We start from the raw sequence: 14,358 nt of genomic DNA, 5'->3' as shown, positions 1-14,358 counted from the left end.
CAATGTGCTACCTTCCAAGTACAATAAGCGCACTGCTGGCCCCCGTGTTGCCCGTACAACCACCATCAAACCTTCTCGTTCTGCTGTGCTTCAGGTCTACCAGCGAGTGTGGACTGTCGTACTCCGATAACGGTCACGTAGTAAAACGTCATTTGAAAGCAGCACAAGATGGAACGCTGCCTGGCATATGCATGAGAGATCCATGAAGGCAATGACAACCTGGGCAATCGTTGCTGGCATCACTGGCAAAGGTTGCTGTATCATCAATCGCAATATTTTACCAAATCTGGGCAATTGTGATCACTGCTCGTCGAGTGAGCAATTGGGATTGCAACTTCCCATCAGAGCACATGTCAAAAAACTCAACAAGGTGGCATGCTCTGTAAACCATCAAGGATACTTGGTAACCGTGTTCATTGGCCAGTCATAACTTGTCACTTTGCCTGTGGTACCAAGTTGCCACGGTTGCTTAGAGTGAATGTGTTTCTGTTGACGATTGCCCGAAACTTCTCAAGTGTATCACGGCCTTTTGGGAGACATCACACGCCATCCTCTGGCATTACCACCATCTTCGCCCCTGGCAGACCATTTCCTGAAGAACTACATATTCTATACAACCATAGTGTTTGGGAAGAGTTCTTGCATTTAACATCAGGCAACTCAGCAGCATTAAACAAACCATGTCTTGCTAATGAGACTCGTAGAAATGAAACGAGAAGTTAAAACTAGTCCATAGTTCGCCTATTTAAATAAAAGCTGCTGAAAAACATGTTAAGAAACACGTAGGCTGAGAAACCTGAATCATTTGTTAGTGTGCTGAAACACAGACCCTTGTCTGTTGAGTCACTTTTTTTATTACTCTTTCCTGGTAAAGATATTTAGTCTCTGTTGAATGTTAGTGTTATATCTAGAATTGGAGACACCACAAACACTTCCTGATGAAGCTTTCCTTATTAAAGGTAATATTTTGGATGCTGTTGCTATGCTACTGAACTCCTATCTGCACAACCGGGTAACGATTGATGATTAACTGAAGTCAACATTGATTTCTCAAGGCAGGTTCAATAAAACCACAGTAACACCTCTACAGTAAATGTGATACCAATTCCTTCCCTTCTTCAAAATTGATTTCTACTTCATCGGCTTTAAAGCCACAGAGTGAGGCACTGCCGATGGAAGGGATTCTTCACCGAGATGCACACACCCCATTCACTCCACCGCACAAACAGTTAAGTCCCTGTATCCATAATTTCCTTCTTGGCTCCCGCCTCAAACACACTCACAAGCCTGTGTTTTGAGATGTTTCTAGTGATGACAGAGTTTTACATTTCCGTCAGAAAAATCCCAGTCCTTATTCACACACTGCTGCTCAATGCAGGATCGCCAGTGCCTCTATCACCTGCTGTGCATAAGCTTCCTTCATAAAACGTGATCAAATAAGCTATATTCATTAACAAGTATACAAGTATATAACACGCCAAATTCTAGATGTTCTATTAGTATTAACAGTTGTTTTTTTCTTCTTCATAATTGATTAATGCCTGTTCGAATTTTGTTGACAAATATAGCACCGTTAAGATTACACAAATCCTAACAAGATGGCCTGCCCGCACATTTGGTTTACACTCGAATACCGGAGTTGTGAATGTTTTTGGTGCACGTTGCACATGTACGCACATACACACAAATACGTACACGAGCAAATGTGTATGTGCACTTGCAAGCAAGTCGAAGGTTGTGCACACAATTACATGCAATGTATGTGTGCGCACAAATAGGTATCGATACGTACACATGCAGGTCCACACACAAACATGCACGAAGACACATGTGCACATTATACATGTGTACAGTATGTGTGCATGCATGTGTAAGGCACACATGTACACATTTAAAATCAGATTAGCAAGGCGTGCATTTTCAGTGATTAAAAAAAAGTGATTACAAGTTAAAAAATAAACTTTTCTGGAGCTATAAACATTAAATAATAACCCTCAAACAAGTCTACACGATTGGCTTTGGAATTCCATGATCCCTTACAGGCCTTGAGCAGTACGAATTTGGCCTCGGACTGTGTTGCAGTGAACAGGGTTTTGTTGTTTTTAACTCCGTGGAGGAGCGACAGGAGGAACTGAGTGCTATGAGATCACGTGCGATCACGTGAAAATGCATTCACTATCACAGGTGATATAATGGGATCACGTGGTACCTTGTGATAACAAAGTGATGTCATGCATATCTCAGTAACATCAAGACACCGCAGCCTCCACCACCCTCCCTCAAAGGTCATGGGGATTACGATTACTAGATCAAGGATACAGTGTTATTTCTTTTAACAGTTAAAGCTACTTTTAATTTGTAATACTCATTGTTATTGTTAAGTACACATTTTTTATGTTTAACTGAAAAGAAACATAAATCACAACCCTAACCACTTACTGACCCATCATGTCCCTTCCCCTCAGCTACAGTGCCTATTCACCTACACTTTTTCACTTAAACATGATTGTGTACATTCATTGTTAAATGTACTACCAGGTTTATTTTAACAGTAAAAAAATACGTCGTAATAGTTACATTGAAACTTTACCGTTAAACTCAAGTCGGTATTTTGGTTCACTCGCCTGTTCCAACTCTTATTGCTTTTCCAAGGACAAACGATAGCCCCCCACTGTCCTCCAGTGGTGTCGCCTATGATTGCAAGTGATCGCACACAAACACGCTCACAAATCACGCACAACCAAAATCATTCTCGACCACGTGCGCGTGTCCACATGGACGAACATTTGCTTGAATCCACTCATAAGCTCTCCCACACACACACTCGCACTAACATCCACGCATTATCACACGTACTAACATCCACTCGGCACATTAACACCGCACCTCTGATTAGCATGGTTGGCTACGTACGGTGCGAAAGAAGTTCAAAATACATACTCGCATACGTTCATAAAACACTCATTCACACACGCACGCTCACACAAAGGGACTCGCATTTCTTAAACAAGTACCAACATACAGGCACTCACAGGTACAACAACAACCGCCATTCGCCACTAAGTGGCGGTGACATCACCACGACATGCACTCACATCCACTCGTACAGCAATGAAACTTCTTGGTGCAACCAACGCAACCGATCGCCAACAACCATCTCCCTTCTCCAGATCTCGCTTGCGCTGGCTTGCCGCGTACCTCAGTGCCAGGTACCACCGCTTCGTTCACTAGCACCCTGTCTCTTGTAACATCTGTGTCACTTCTGGTGCCGTCACTGCTGGCGCTGTTGAGACTGCGGCGTGCCGCAGCGGTGGTGGTGTCAGTCGGAGCTGCGTAGCAGCACTGTGCGTGCGTTCACGATGGCCTTGAACGCGTCCTCCGAGCCGGGCGCCACGCTCTTGTCCGGGTGCAGCAGCACTGCGAGCTTGCGGTACGCCTTGTTAATCTCATCCCTATGCTCGCACGCACGCACGCACATACATATTCAGTGCTGATGTTTACACACACCGCACCGGGTACTCATTTAAGGCAGAGTTCAGAGAGGCCCAGGACCGGTTCAGATATACGTCACCAATATTGGCTGGGAGTGGAAATTAAACTCCGATCACCGGGTTTGTAGTTAAGTGTGTTAACCACTACTCCCCAACACTGAACGTATAGACACATACGCAAACATATTTGTATGCAAAAAAGAGATATAAAAAAATAGTATAGTATACACACGTAATATTCATTTTCATGTGGCGGTGGTTAGCTCGTGGCTGCTGATAATGATAAGTGACTTGGACCTAGCCTGGTCTCGCCTAGATTCCCGGGAAGGCACGGGGGACCCAAGCAGATAAACCAGGCGAGGCCGGCCTGGTCCCGAGGCCACCAGGCTTGCAAGCGCATTTCCATTAAATACAATTAATAATGAAAGCATCATAGTTAATGGCATCAATCAGGAGAAACACACGGTGTGCGATATCACGTGACGATGTCATCTCGTTTAGTTTTTTTTTACATTTATGCAGTTATAAGACCCAGTGTCCTCCTTGGTCTAGGTCTGCCTCGCATGGTTGCACTGTCCAAGGCCCTGCACCTCCCTGAGTAAGGAATCTAGGCAAGACCGTGGTAAGTCCAAGTCATTCATTTTTGGCCATCGCGTGTGACATTATTGCAATAGGTCAATATGCAATATTAGTTCATGATTTAGAGTTTTTTTACCATGGGTTGGCTAATCCTCGGATACATTTTCGAGGTTGTCTACATTACTTAAAAATACAAATATTCTCATATTGGATAATATATACAAACCATTGTTACTCTCCACTACAGACAGAATGAGCTCATGCATTAACGCTTTCAATATTAGTTGAAAAGCATATAAAAAACAATGATTCTTGAAACGAATCATCATGTTGAATTACGACAATTCGTTGTAGTGCATGAAGGCTTAAGCAATCATTACATGGCTAAAGTCGAACCCTCAACTGGCTCTCAATCCAATCCTGGGTCAATTTTGATATCGTACTCAGTGTCTTCAAATTAACCATAAAAAATCACCCCTACCTAACTCTGCTCTTTCATCTCACTCTACTTCCCCTGCCTCTCCCTTCTTACATCGACCCACTCCCCTCCACACACTCTCCTTCCTCTCCTCTCTCATCCCCTCCACGCACCCTTTTGTTGAAACCCCCCGGTCAACCTTCCCTCAGTGGGCAGTCACTCAATCTCTCCTGCTGCACCCAAATTCAAGCAACTCCCTTTCCCCATCCATCCATCTTCTTCTCTAACCAATGACCGACTGCGCGACCCGAGATGTGGTTGCATGTAGATGCTACGTGGTACCGTATCGTATCTACAGTACGACGAGACACGACGAATTTCGAGTTGCGTCTTCCTTCAAGCGACAGCAGCGTCTGTGCGTGCCGAGGGCGTGGCGAGCACGTGACTTGCACCTGTTTGCCCCGGGTTTCAGCCCCAGCATCTCCCAGCAATCGCGGCTGTTGCGGATCCTGCGGATGGCGTCAGCCTGCTCCTTGGTGAAGCCCACGGTGACCGCTGGGGTCGGCCGCCGCCCGCCGTTGTCGCACAGCTCCACGATCGCCGCAAACAGCGTCTGCAGCAGCGTCACCTTAGGTCAGCGTTTCTGCTTTAGTCTCGGTGTAGTCTCGGTGTAGTCTCGGTGTAGTCGACGACAAACCGGTGAGATTTTGGTCAAGTCTTACATTTTCATTTAGTTATTAGTATTTAAGAAAATGCTGACTAATTGCACACCATGTTCAGTGCTCATTAACCCACAACACCTGAGATGGTACCGGCAAGCTTTGGGACACTTCTTTTAGCATCAATGTGTACCTAGACTGGCACAGGCACCTGAAACATGTCTCCGACGCCTTCTCCAGTCTGCGCCGACGTTTCAAAGTAGAGGAACCCACGGCTTTCCGCCCAGAGCCTCCCCTCACTGTCATCCACCACCCTCCTCCGTCCTGTCTCCACCTGCATGAAAAAAACAATAAACACAGTAACCTTGATTTAACCCAGACGATATCCACTGACCATAGGTATAGGGAAATGAGAATCGTGCACTGTTGATGTGTGCATGTGTAGTAAGTATTCAGGAGGCTTTGACGACGGGGTCGGAGGCACACTTATTTATTAACACCAACTTGTGCACAGTAACGGGTACACACAGTACTTAAGAGGGTATCGTCCCCTTCACTCGGCTACAGGGAGACATAACATCTAACCCTGCTAACCTACGCCCAAGTCCTCCACTACGGAGCTAGGGGAGGCTACCTATCCCAGCCCTGGTCAAGCTGGGATCCCGGCACCCTGAGTCTCCAGACCGGCTCTTACAAGAACGTCAGTCTGGGCTCTCGGGGCCACGCCACCGGCTTGCCCTGGTCGGCCCTGACAAGGACAGCGAGCCAGGGGAGTTCCGGGGCCTATTCTAGCTGGTCTTTACTCTTCGCTGGTTTAAGCTAATACTCGACCTCGAGCCCTCCGGCTCACCACCTTTTATAGTACTCGGCCCCCCGGGAGGGGCCCGTGGGGGATGCAGGTGCGGACGTCGGTGTGAGCACCTCCTCTGTGTACGGCTCTAACCACGCCCCTTGTGTTTGTTAGCCATCCGTGCCCATGCACAAATACACCTCTACACATGTGTGGATATGAGTATTTGTGTACATGTGAGGCAAGAGACCAGGGCTTCGAGTTGTTCTTCAAGCTTTTGGGATCACAATAATTCAGGACCTTAATGATTGTCAAGGCCCTGAATGTTAAGTCATGTGACCAGGAGTCAAGAGCCATTCCCTATTCATCTTGGAGTGCGACATGAATGTCCTCTGGCACCCAACATTATTTGACAACGTTTATGACCATGGAGTTTGAGAAGCTCTCCATGACTGCACAGCAAAAATTTTCATCTGGTAGATACAGAAGGAGTCTGACTGATGCCTGTTTCGTCAAGGTTTGGCTCGCTACTGATCAACCATCTTATACATGTTGATGACTTGTAAATCGCTGCTCATTCTGAGAAGTTGGGAAACTACTGCCGAATCTGGAGCTTGCCACTAAAAAGCAAAGGCCTTACTCTCAGCCTCCACCCTGAGGATCAGTGCGTGTACGTGTATCAGTGTGTCAGAGGTCGCAAACGGGTTTTGATTTCTTACCCGTACCCGTACCCGGTTGGGTACGGGTAGCCGGGCATCGGGTAGGGTACGGGTATCGGGTACCCGATTGCGACCTCTGGGATGAAGCCATGTTGCAGGCGCGGGTGGGTTGATTCTAGGAACTTGAATTGTGAGAAGAGACAAGACGTTGGGAAATGAGTGACAAACGGTTACTCACCAGTGACTCACGGCCTTCTCACTCATTGGTTGGGGTAAGTCACGTGCGGCTACCCGTACCCATACTCGGCCGCACCAGGGTCGCAAACGGATACCCGTACTCTCCCCGTAACGGTACAGGTATCGGGTACCTGATTGCGACCTCTGGGATGAAGCCATGTTGCAGGCGCGGGTGGGTTGATTCTAGGAACTTGAATTGTGAGAAGAGACAAGACGTTGGGAAATGAGTGACAAACGGTTACTCACCAGTGACTCACGGCCTTCTCACTCATTGGTTGGGGTGAGTCATGCACCAAGGTCGCAAACGGCTACCCGTTTGCGACCTTGCGTGGGTTCCTCTATTTTGATACCCGGGTACGGGTATCAGGTACCCGATTGCGACCTCTGTGGTGTGTACAGGCGTACGAGTGCCAGCGAGTGCCCGGGCGCACCTTGTTGGCACACACCACCACCAGCACGTCGTCGGGCGAGCCATGCGGCCCCATCTCGTGCCGCATCTCAGCAAGCCACCCGTCCAGTGCGTCAAAGCTGTCGCGCGAGCCCACGTCAAATACCAGCAGTGCACCTTGCGTGTCCTTGTAGAACTCATTACGCACCTAACACACGCACGCACAAACAAGTGTAAACACACGGACACGCGTGCAGGCACATACATATATATTCTTTGGTTCTTTCGGTAAAGTCACGTATAAAGAGAAAATAATAAATTAAATACTATTTTCTCTTTATACGTGACTTTACCGAAAAAACCAAAGAGTAATTCCTGCAGTCACGAAAGCTCCAAATTAAATACATATATACGTTAGAATGTTGCGTATCCTAACATTGCACATTTTTCTGACCAACAAACCGCCCAAGCCCAGCGTATGATTTGTGCACATTGCAACTCATTTTCAATATTCACAAACCCGACCTTTTCAAAAACAGTGATGTAATCTTAATCTCATGTTAATTTGTTTACCTGTAAAGTGCGATAAAAAATTGCTCCTTTCTTAAACGGTTTGTGCTTTACTGCTGCCCAGGTTGTGCATGGTCTAATTGTAATTTTCTATAGACGTTCACACATCTGACCTTTGCACATATCCGCCTATATCTCAGTCCTCAGCAAGTCATAGACCGTTGGAACAAACTCTGTTGGCGAGAGTCGATTAAGGCTGACACAGCACGAGGGGGTGGTGTGGCCGCCTTTGCCTCCGTGGTATTGACGTTTACACCCTGCACGAGGTACTCATTTAAAGCTGATTGGAATTTTTGGAGGCTGTTGACTAGTTCAGATATTTTACACTGCGCTAACCACTATGCCACTGCTCCCCACAAAAACAGACATTTACATGTAGATGCATGCATGGGAAACTTGCTTTTCTGAAAGTTAACATCCCAATGCAGGATCCTTCTGAAACATTATTGAGATGCAGTGAGGCTTTCCTGTGTAAATACAGGACTATTATTATTAAAGCCGGAAACTGCACTCGTGTGAATGTATGTATGTTGAACTTTCGCTCCGTACATAACCAACCGCGCTAATTGGAGGTGCGGAAAGAGGTGGTGGTGTGGCCTGCACCACGTACGCCTGGCCTCCTTAATCCCCCGATTGCCGATGGTCACCACACAGCACCAGTTGCTCATTAGGGGGCAATTTAACCTCGGTAGGGTCCAGGCTAGCAGCAGAAACAAACTGATACTGGTGCTGTTGTGTACCATTGTCAGCAATCCAACTCGGGGATGCGGCACTTGACTGGACTCACTTCCGATTTAAAGCTTTCGTGACTGCAGGGATTCATCTTCTTGGTTCTTTCGGTAAAGTCACGTAGAAGGGAAATAATAAAATGATAAAAATAAAACATAATACAATTATTCTCACGACGTTTCGGTCACAAGAATAATTTTATTATGTTTTATTTTTATTATTTGATTATTTCCCTTCTACATGACTTTACCGAAAGAACCAAGAAGATGATACTGGTGTTGTTGTGTACCATTGTCAGAAATCCAACTCGGGGATGCGGCACTTGATTGGACTCACTTCGTAGAAAAATGGGTGTCCAGCCATGTCGAAGATGTTCACCTTCACTTCCCGGTCTCGAACGTGGACCCTGGATGACATAAAGGGAATGGTCTGTCAGTCTATTGTCGAGTGACATCATCAGGGACCGGTTCACCAGTCCGTTGACTGGGGGTTGCTTTAGCATGCTGGTAAGAGCAGGTTGGTGAAATGGTGGGCTCAGGACCAGCTCAGGTATCACTCAGGCACGTGTTGTTTATGTCGTTTATTGTAAAAATTCGGTCACAGTTCCTATGATCACTGTTACATTGCTTTTATGGCTTTATTTTGGTGATTTCGAAAACGTCTTTTTGGTTTGGCCATGTTTGTTTGTTGTAATACGGAGTTAGACTGATGGCCTTAATCTAAGTTGTCTTGTGGTTGTTTGACTTGCATCCCACTGGGATTTTTGCACAAAGTGTTGGTGTACGGTGCTTTTTCTACAATATTTTGCTGCCTTTTCTTGGATTTTCTGTTTACACATAGTCACATAGTCACTTTAAGATGTTTTCTTGTTCATGTTTTTGTTTTTTGTTTGTTGCGGTTGCACCCGATTTAAGAGCTGAATGGCTCACAGGGCTATACCAAATAAATGAAACTGAAAACTGAATATCAGCCATGGCTGGGAATCGAACTCTGGTAGCTGGGTTCATAGACCAGCGCGCTAACCACTACACCACCACTACTCAACCCTCCCGGAATCAGTGACATTGCCGAGCGTGAGCGCGTTTCCATGCTGCTTGTAACATGAAATGGTTTCTATTTGTAATAACAGTCTTGGAGACAACTTCTGGAACACGTCTTTTTATTTACTTAGGGTACAATTACTTCCCGCTGCTGATAGGCAACGTGAAGTGGACAGATGCACCGAGAGCGACGCACGGCCACGTGGCAACTCGGAGCCCTGCTCACGCGTGGCCCCTTCCTTCCTCCGTTCCTGTTCTGAACACGTGTCGTTCTTCTCTACCCCTATTTAATACCGGGTCACGTGGTACGCTTGAGCCAATCCTTGTTAGCCTGCCTCGAATCTTCCAGGCTCCCTCATCAGCTCCCGGGACCACGCTCCTGACTCATCTCCCCATTGGCTGAGGCCAAAGCCAGCAGAACCAATCTCCCTAGCTGTTACCTCTCCATCACGTCAGGGCCATGCCCCCAGGCTTCACCCCATTGGCTGTAAACCAGGACCGGCAGAGCCAATCACCATGACGAGTTGTGATACGTCAGTGAGCCGGATATAGCCTCATATTACATATTCATAATTTAAGTTATAAGGGATACAAAATGAATGTTATGATTATACACAGTTACATTATTACAACATATATTTAAATATAAAATAAAGCTTATTAATCATGTAAAAATTCTAATGCCAGTAACTGTTCAATTGTAATAGTAGCTTATCTACAAAACAATGGAGATCAATGGTGCTCAACATTATATCTCTCCCCAAGCAAAATGGCGTGTAATGTACACGTCAAAGTTACATAGTGTCCTATCAACTCCTGTATATTGTGGGGGTGACTCTCACTTGGTGACTCCGTAGTCGATGCCGATGGTGGCCATGTACTTGTGCACAAAGCGCTTTTCACAGTATCTCTTGATCAGGCAGCTCTGCACAGAACAACACGCACAAGGGACGAGGAACACGGCAGAGACGGGGGTTGGCAGACAAGGCAGAGCTGGGGCGATGACATGGCCGCGTGCACGTTTTCCTCTTGTTGCAGAGGTCCACAGTTCAAGCCAGGCACCCGCCCTGATTGATACTGCGGAGTGTAATTTACGTATATATGTATTTATGTTGAACTTCTTTCGCACCGTATGTAGCCAACCGCGCTAATAATAAATATGTGCCGCCTGTTTCACAGTTAACGTTAAAGATCGCATGAACATGAGTAGGCCGTGTGTGCCGGCATCATGGTACAGATTTACAAAATCTGATCAATTACCGTACTCACAAAATACTGAATTGGGAAGCCACAAAGCAGTATCTCCCCCTATTGGCAGACTAATGCCCACTTTCTGGCTGGTGCCGTTTTCCCCTTGTGCCTCACAGGGACAGCTGCCGCTGGGGGTCCCTTGCAACAAAATACCTCATACTGCAATGGGATGCACGGTGTAAATGGTAAATTATCATAATGAAGCGAGACTCCGGTGGTGTTTCCATGCCTATCAATAGGGCCATTCATAAAGGATCAATACTCATTTTCAGATTCTATTATCGATTCCAAACCTGATGAAATCGTGAATAGAATCGGTAAAATTTTCAGCCGGAACCATTGTAAGACACCGGTAGCAGGTCTCATTAGTGAGTGTGGCATGTTCACACAAAGACGCGCACACAGGGCAGGACTTTTATTTGTACTGTTGGACATTTCAAGACTTGCAGCAACCAATCTATGTTTTAATATTTTCATGCAATTATCAGTCATGCTGAAAAAAAGTTAATTAACGATAGTTATTGGCCTTCATGATGAGACTGACACATCTGTGATAATACCTTGGTAACACGATGATATTGGGACCGTATTCTTGGTTTTTTCGGTAAAGTCACGTAGAAGGGAAATAATAAAATAATACAAATATAAAACAATAAAAATCCTCACGACGTTTCGACTGGGTATCGGTCCCAAAAGATATTGGAACCGATACCCAGTCGAAACGTCGTGAGGATTTTTATTGTTTTATATTTGATGAACTCTAGGAACGAGATGCTCTGGTAATTCCAGTGGTCTCAATGAGACCCTCCCAATTAGATTCCAGTGGTGATGAAATCTTTTGTTCACCTTGCCGACCTCCGGGTTGCCCATGCTGATGACCTTGACACGAAGGCTTTTGCGCACCTCCTTGCGCTTGGCCAAGTTGTGTGAGTCCATCGCCTCCTCCTGGGTACAAAGTTGGAGTTACTGTATTTAAAATGTACCAGCTTCCAGGAAAAACAAGTATTTCCTTATTCATACATATTAATAACAGTACAATATTTTTCGAGCCTTTTATAGACTCTGGATATCATTCAAGCTATCACAAACAAGGAGCTAATATTTCGATTTAAAGCTTTCGTGACTGCAGGGATTCATCTTCTTGGTTCTTTCGGTAAAGTCACGTAGAAGGGAAGTAATAAAATAATAAAAATAAAACATAATAAAATAATTCTCACGACGTTTCGGCCACAACGCAAGCAGCCGTCCTCAGGTGAAAACCAGGTCCGTCGAGGCGACAGAGTCTGAATGAAGCAGCACACGAGCTTGGAGCATATATATAAGCTGGGCGCATTGACAAAGGAATTTGCATATCAAGAGGAATTTAGCATATTCATGGGAAATGCAGGAATGTGATTAGTACTGCATATGCATGTGCATTATGCACGATTAACAGCATCAAAGGGAGCTACAGTTGCTGCTGCTGCTGCTGCAGTTGCTGCTGCTGCAGTTGCTGCTACTGCTGCTGTAGTTGCTGCTGCTGCTGCAGTTGCTGCCTTATCCATTTTTAATATAACACTATGTATTATTCTACCCACCTTAATGTGTATCACACTGCTATATATTTACTATACAATTACGACACCATACATTACTCTGCACACTGCACCATGCCAGTGAGTGGAACGCGGTTTACGGTGACTTTCAGACCGCGTTCCACTCACTGGCATGGTGCAGTGTGCAGAGTAATGTATGGTGTCGTAATTGTATAGTAAATATATAGCAGTGTGATACACATTAAGGTGGGTAGAATAATACATAGTGTTATATTAAAAATGGATAAGGCAGCAACTGCAGCAGCAGCAGCAACTGCAGCAGCAGCAGCAACTACAGCAGCAGTAGCAGCAACTGCAGCAGCAGCAACTGCAGCAGCAGCAGCAACTGTAGCTCCCTTTGATGCTGTTAATCGTGCATAATGCACATGCATATGCAGTACTAATCACATTCCTGCATTTACCATGAATATGCTAAATTCCTCTTGATATGCAAATTCCTTTGTCAATGCGCCCAGCTTATATATATGCTCCAAGCTCGTGTGCTGCTTCATTCAGACTCTGTCGCCTCGACGGACCTGGTTTTCACCTGAGGACGGCTGCTTGCGTTGTGGCCGAAACGTCGTGAGAATTATTTTATTATGTTTTATTTTTATTATTTTATTACTTCCCTTCTACGTGACTTTACCGAAAGAACCAAGAAGAAGGAGCTAATAAACACACATTTAGAAACGAAAGCACCAATTACAACAATGAAAGAGACACGCGAAGATTACATTAAAACATTACCTACATTAGAATGGGTGTCAGAGCGAGTGGCACGTAGATTAACTGGCTCTTAGACAAGTGATGTATAGACCGAGTGGAACACATGCCGAGTAACAAATAGATTGACCGCTGAGCGGATGTCACTTGCAGAGCCAGGTTCCAGGTCAAATACCCGAATGCAAGACGCACCTCCAACTTTTGCATTTTTAATTGTTAAAGAACTTCTTAGAATGGAGGCAAGTTTATGCTCATTTAGTTCGTTACGTATATTCCCCACAATGACGTTCATTATTATGCATTATCCATTTTTTATTAGAATTTCAATAAATCTGTCAGTTCAAGCTTCACTGCTGATGAGACACTGGAATGTCAAAACTCCTTTATAGGTGTGCGTGTTGAACTAATGGAGGCAGAATTTATGCACTCACAGAAGGGGCCGTGTTGTTGATGGGACGTGTACATACTTTTGTATTTTACCGCTTATTACACTTTTGCGATGACAAGTGCTTATCCGCACTGACAAATGAAATCAACGCCCCACGCGTATCCGCGCTGCGGAATCAAACCGCGCGGCCTACCTCACCCCCCTTGCCAACGGGGCCTGCCGCTCGCCTACGCCTCGGCCCGACTCCCTCACGTCCGCGACCCGCCCATGGTCTCCTCCGGCCGCCGCGCAAGCTCGTCGCCGTGTGTGTGTGCTTCTCGCTCGTCGCTGCGCGAGCATCCGCCGCTGACTGGATGCGAGAGAAGACTGCCAAAGCCGTCGCCGCCGCTACCACGGGACGCAACCGGCCGCCACCACCGCCGCCGCCACAAGGCGGACTCAGCATGGGGCGACGTTCGCGCGCTGCACTTTCGTGGCCTTGGGAGGGAGGGGGGAGGCGTGGTCAATGCGATTTAGCGAATTTGTTTGGCAATGTTTCAAACTCTAAGGTTTTTTCGGTAAAGTCACGTAGGTTATTTTATTTAATATTATTTTATTTTTTAAATTAATTTTGATGTTTTACCTACGTGACTTTACCGAAAAAACCTAAGAATATGAATCCTTGCAGTCACGAAAGCTTCAAATCTAGAATAAAAATAAATAATAAAAATAATAATAGAAATAAAATAATAGAAATAAAATAATAAATCACGACGTTTCGGAGGCAACACAAGTGTCCGTCATCAGGTGGGACCGTCACAGCTAAATTTATTGTATCAAGTGAGGCAAAATTCCAAGAGACAAGCTCTTAAATACAAGTTAA

The 14,358-nt window shown here is 45.6% G+C and overlaps 1 protein-coding gene across 1 annotated transcript; it reads right to left on the bottom strand.

Moving 5' to 3' along the window:
• Window positions 1-1,497: 1,497 nt before the first annotated feature.
• Window positions 1,498-13,926, bottom strand: DNAJC27 (DnaJ heat shock protein family (Hsp40) member C27). Its single transcript, XM_061569191.1, has 8 exons — window positions 13,690-13,926; window positions 11,658-11,756; window positions 10,403-10,485; window positions 8,857-8,926; window positions 7,265-7,429; window positions 5,359-5,481; window positions 4,941-5,101; window positions 1,498-3,452 (listed from the first exon to the last, which is right to left on the bottom strand). The coding sequence occupies exons 2-8, from the start codon at window positions 11,745-11,747 to the stop codon at window positions 3,320-3,322; spliced, it is 825 nt and encodes a 274-aa protein (XP_061425175.1). The 5' UTR covers window positions 11,748-11,756; window positions 13,690-13,926; the 3' UTR covers window positions 1,498-3,319.
• Window positions 13,927-14,358: the final 432 nt, after the last annotated feature.

This window comes from Lethenteron reissneri, chromosome 42, assembly GCF_015708825.2.
Source record: "Lethenteron reissneri isolate LAM-NWPU_2019-01 chromosome 42, ASM1570882v1, whole genome shotgun sequence".
Taxonomy (NCBI): domain Eukaryota; kingdom Metazoa; phylum Chordata; class Hyperoartia; order Petromyzontiformes; family Petromyzontidae; genus Lethenteron; species Lethenteron reissneri.
This window is presented reverse-complemented; position numbering and strand designations above follow the sequence as displayed.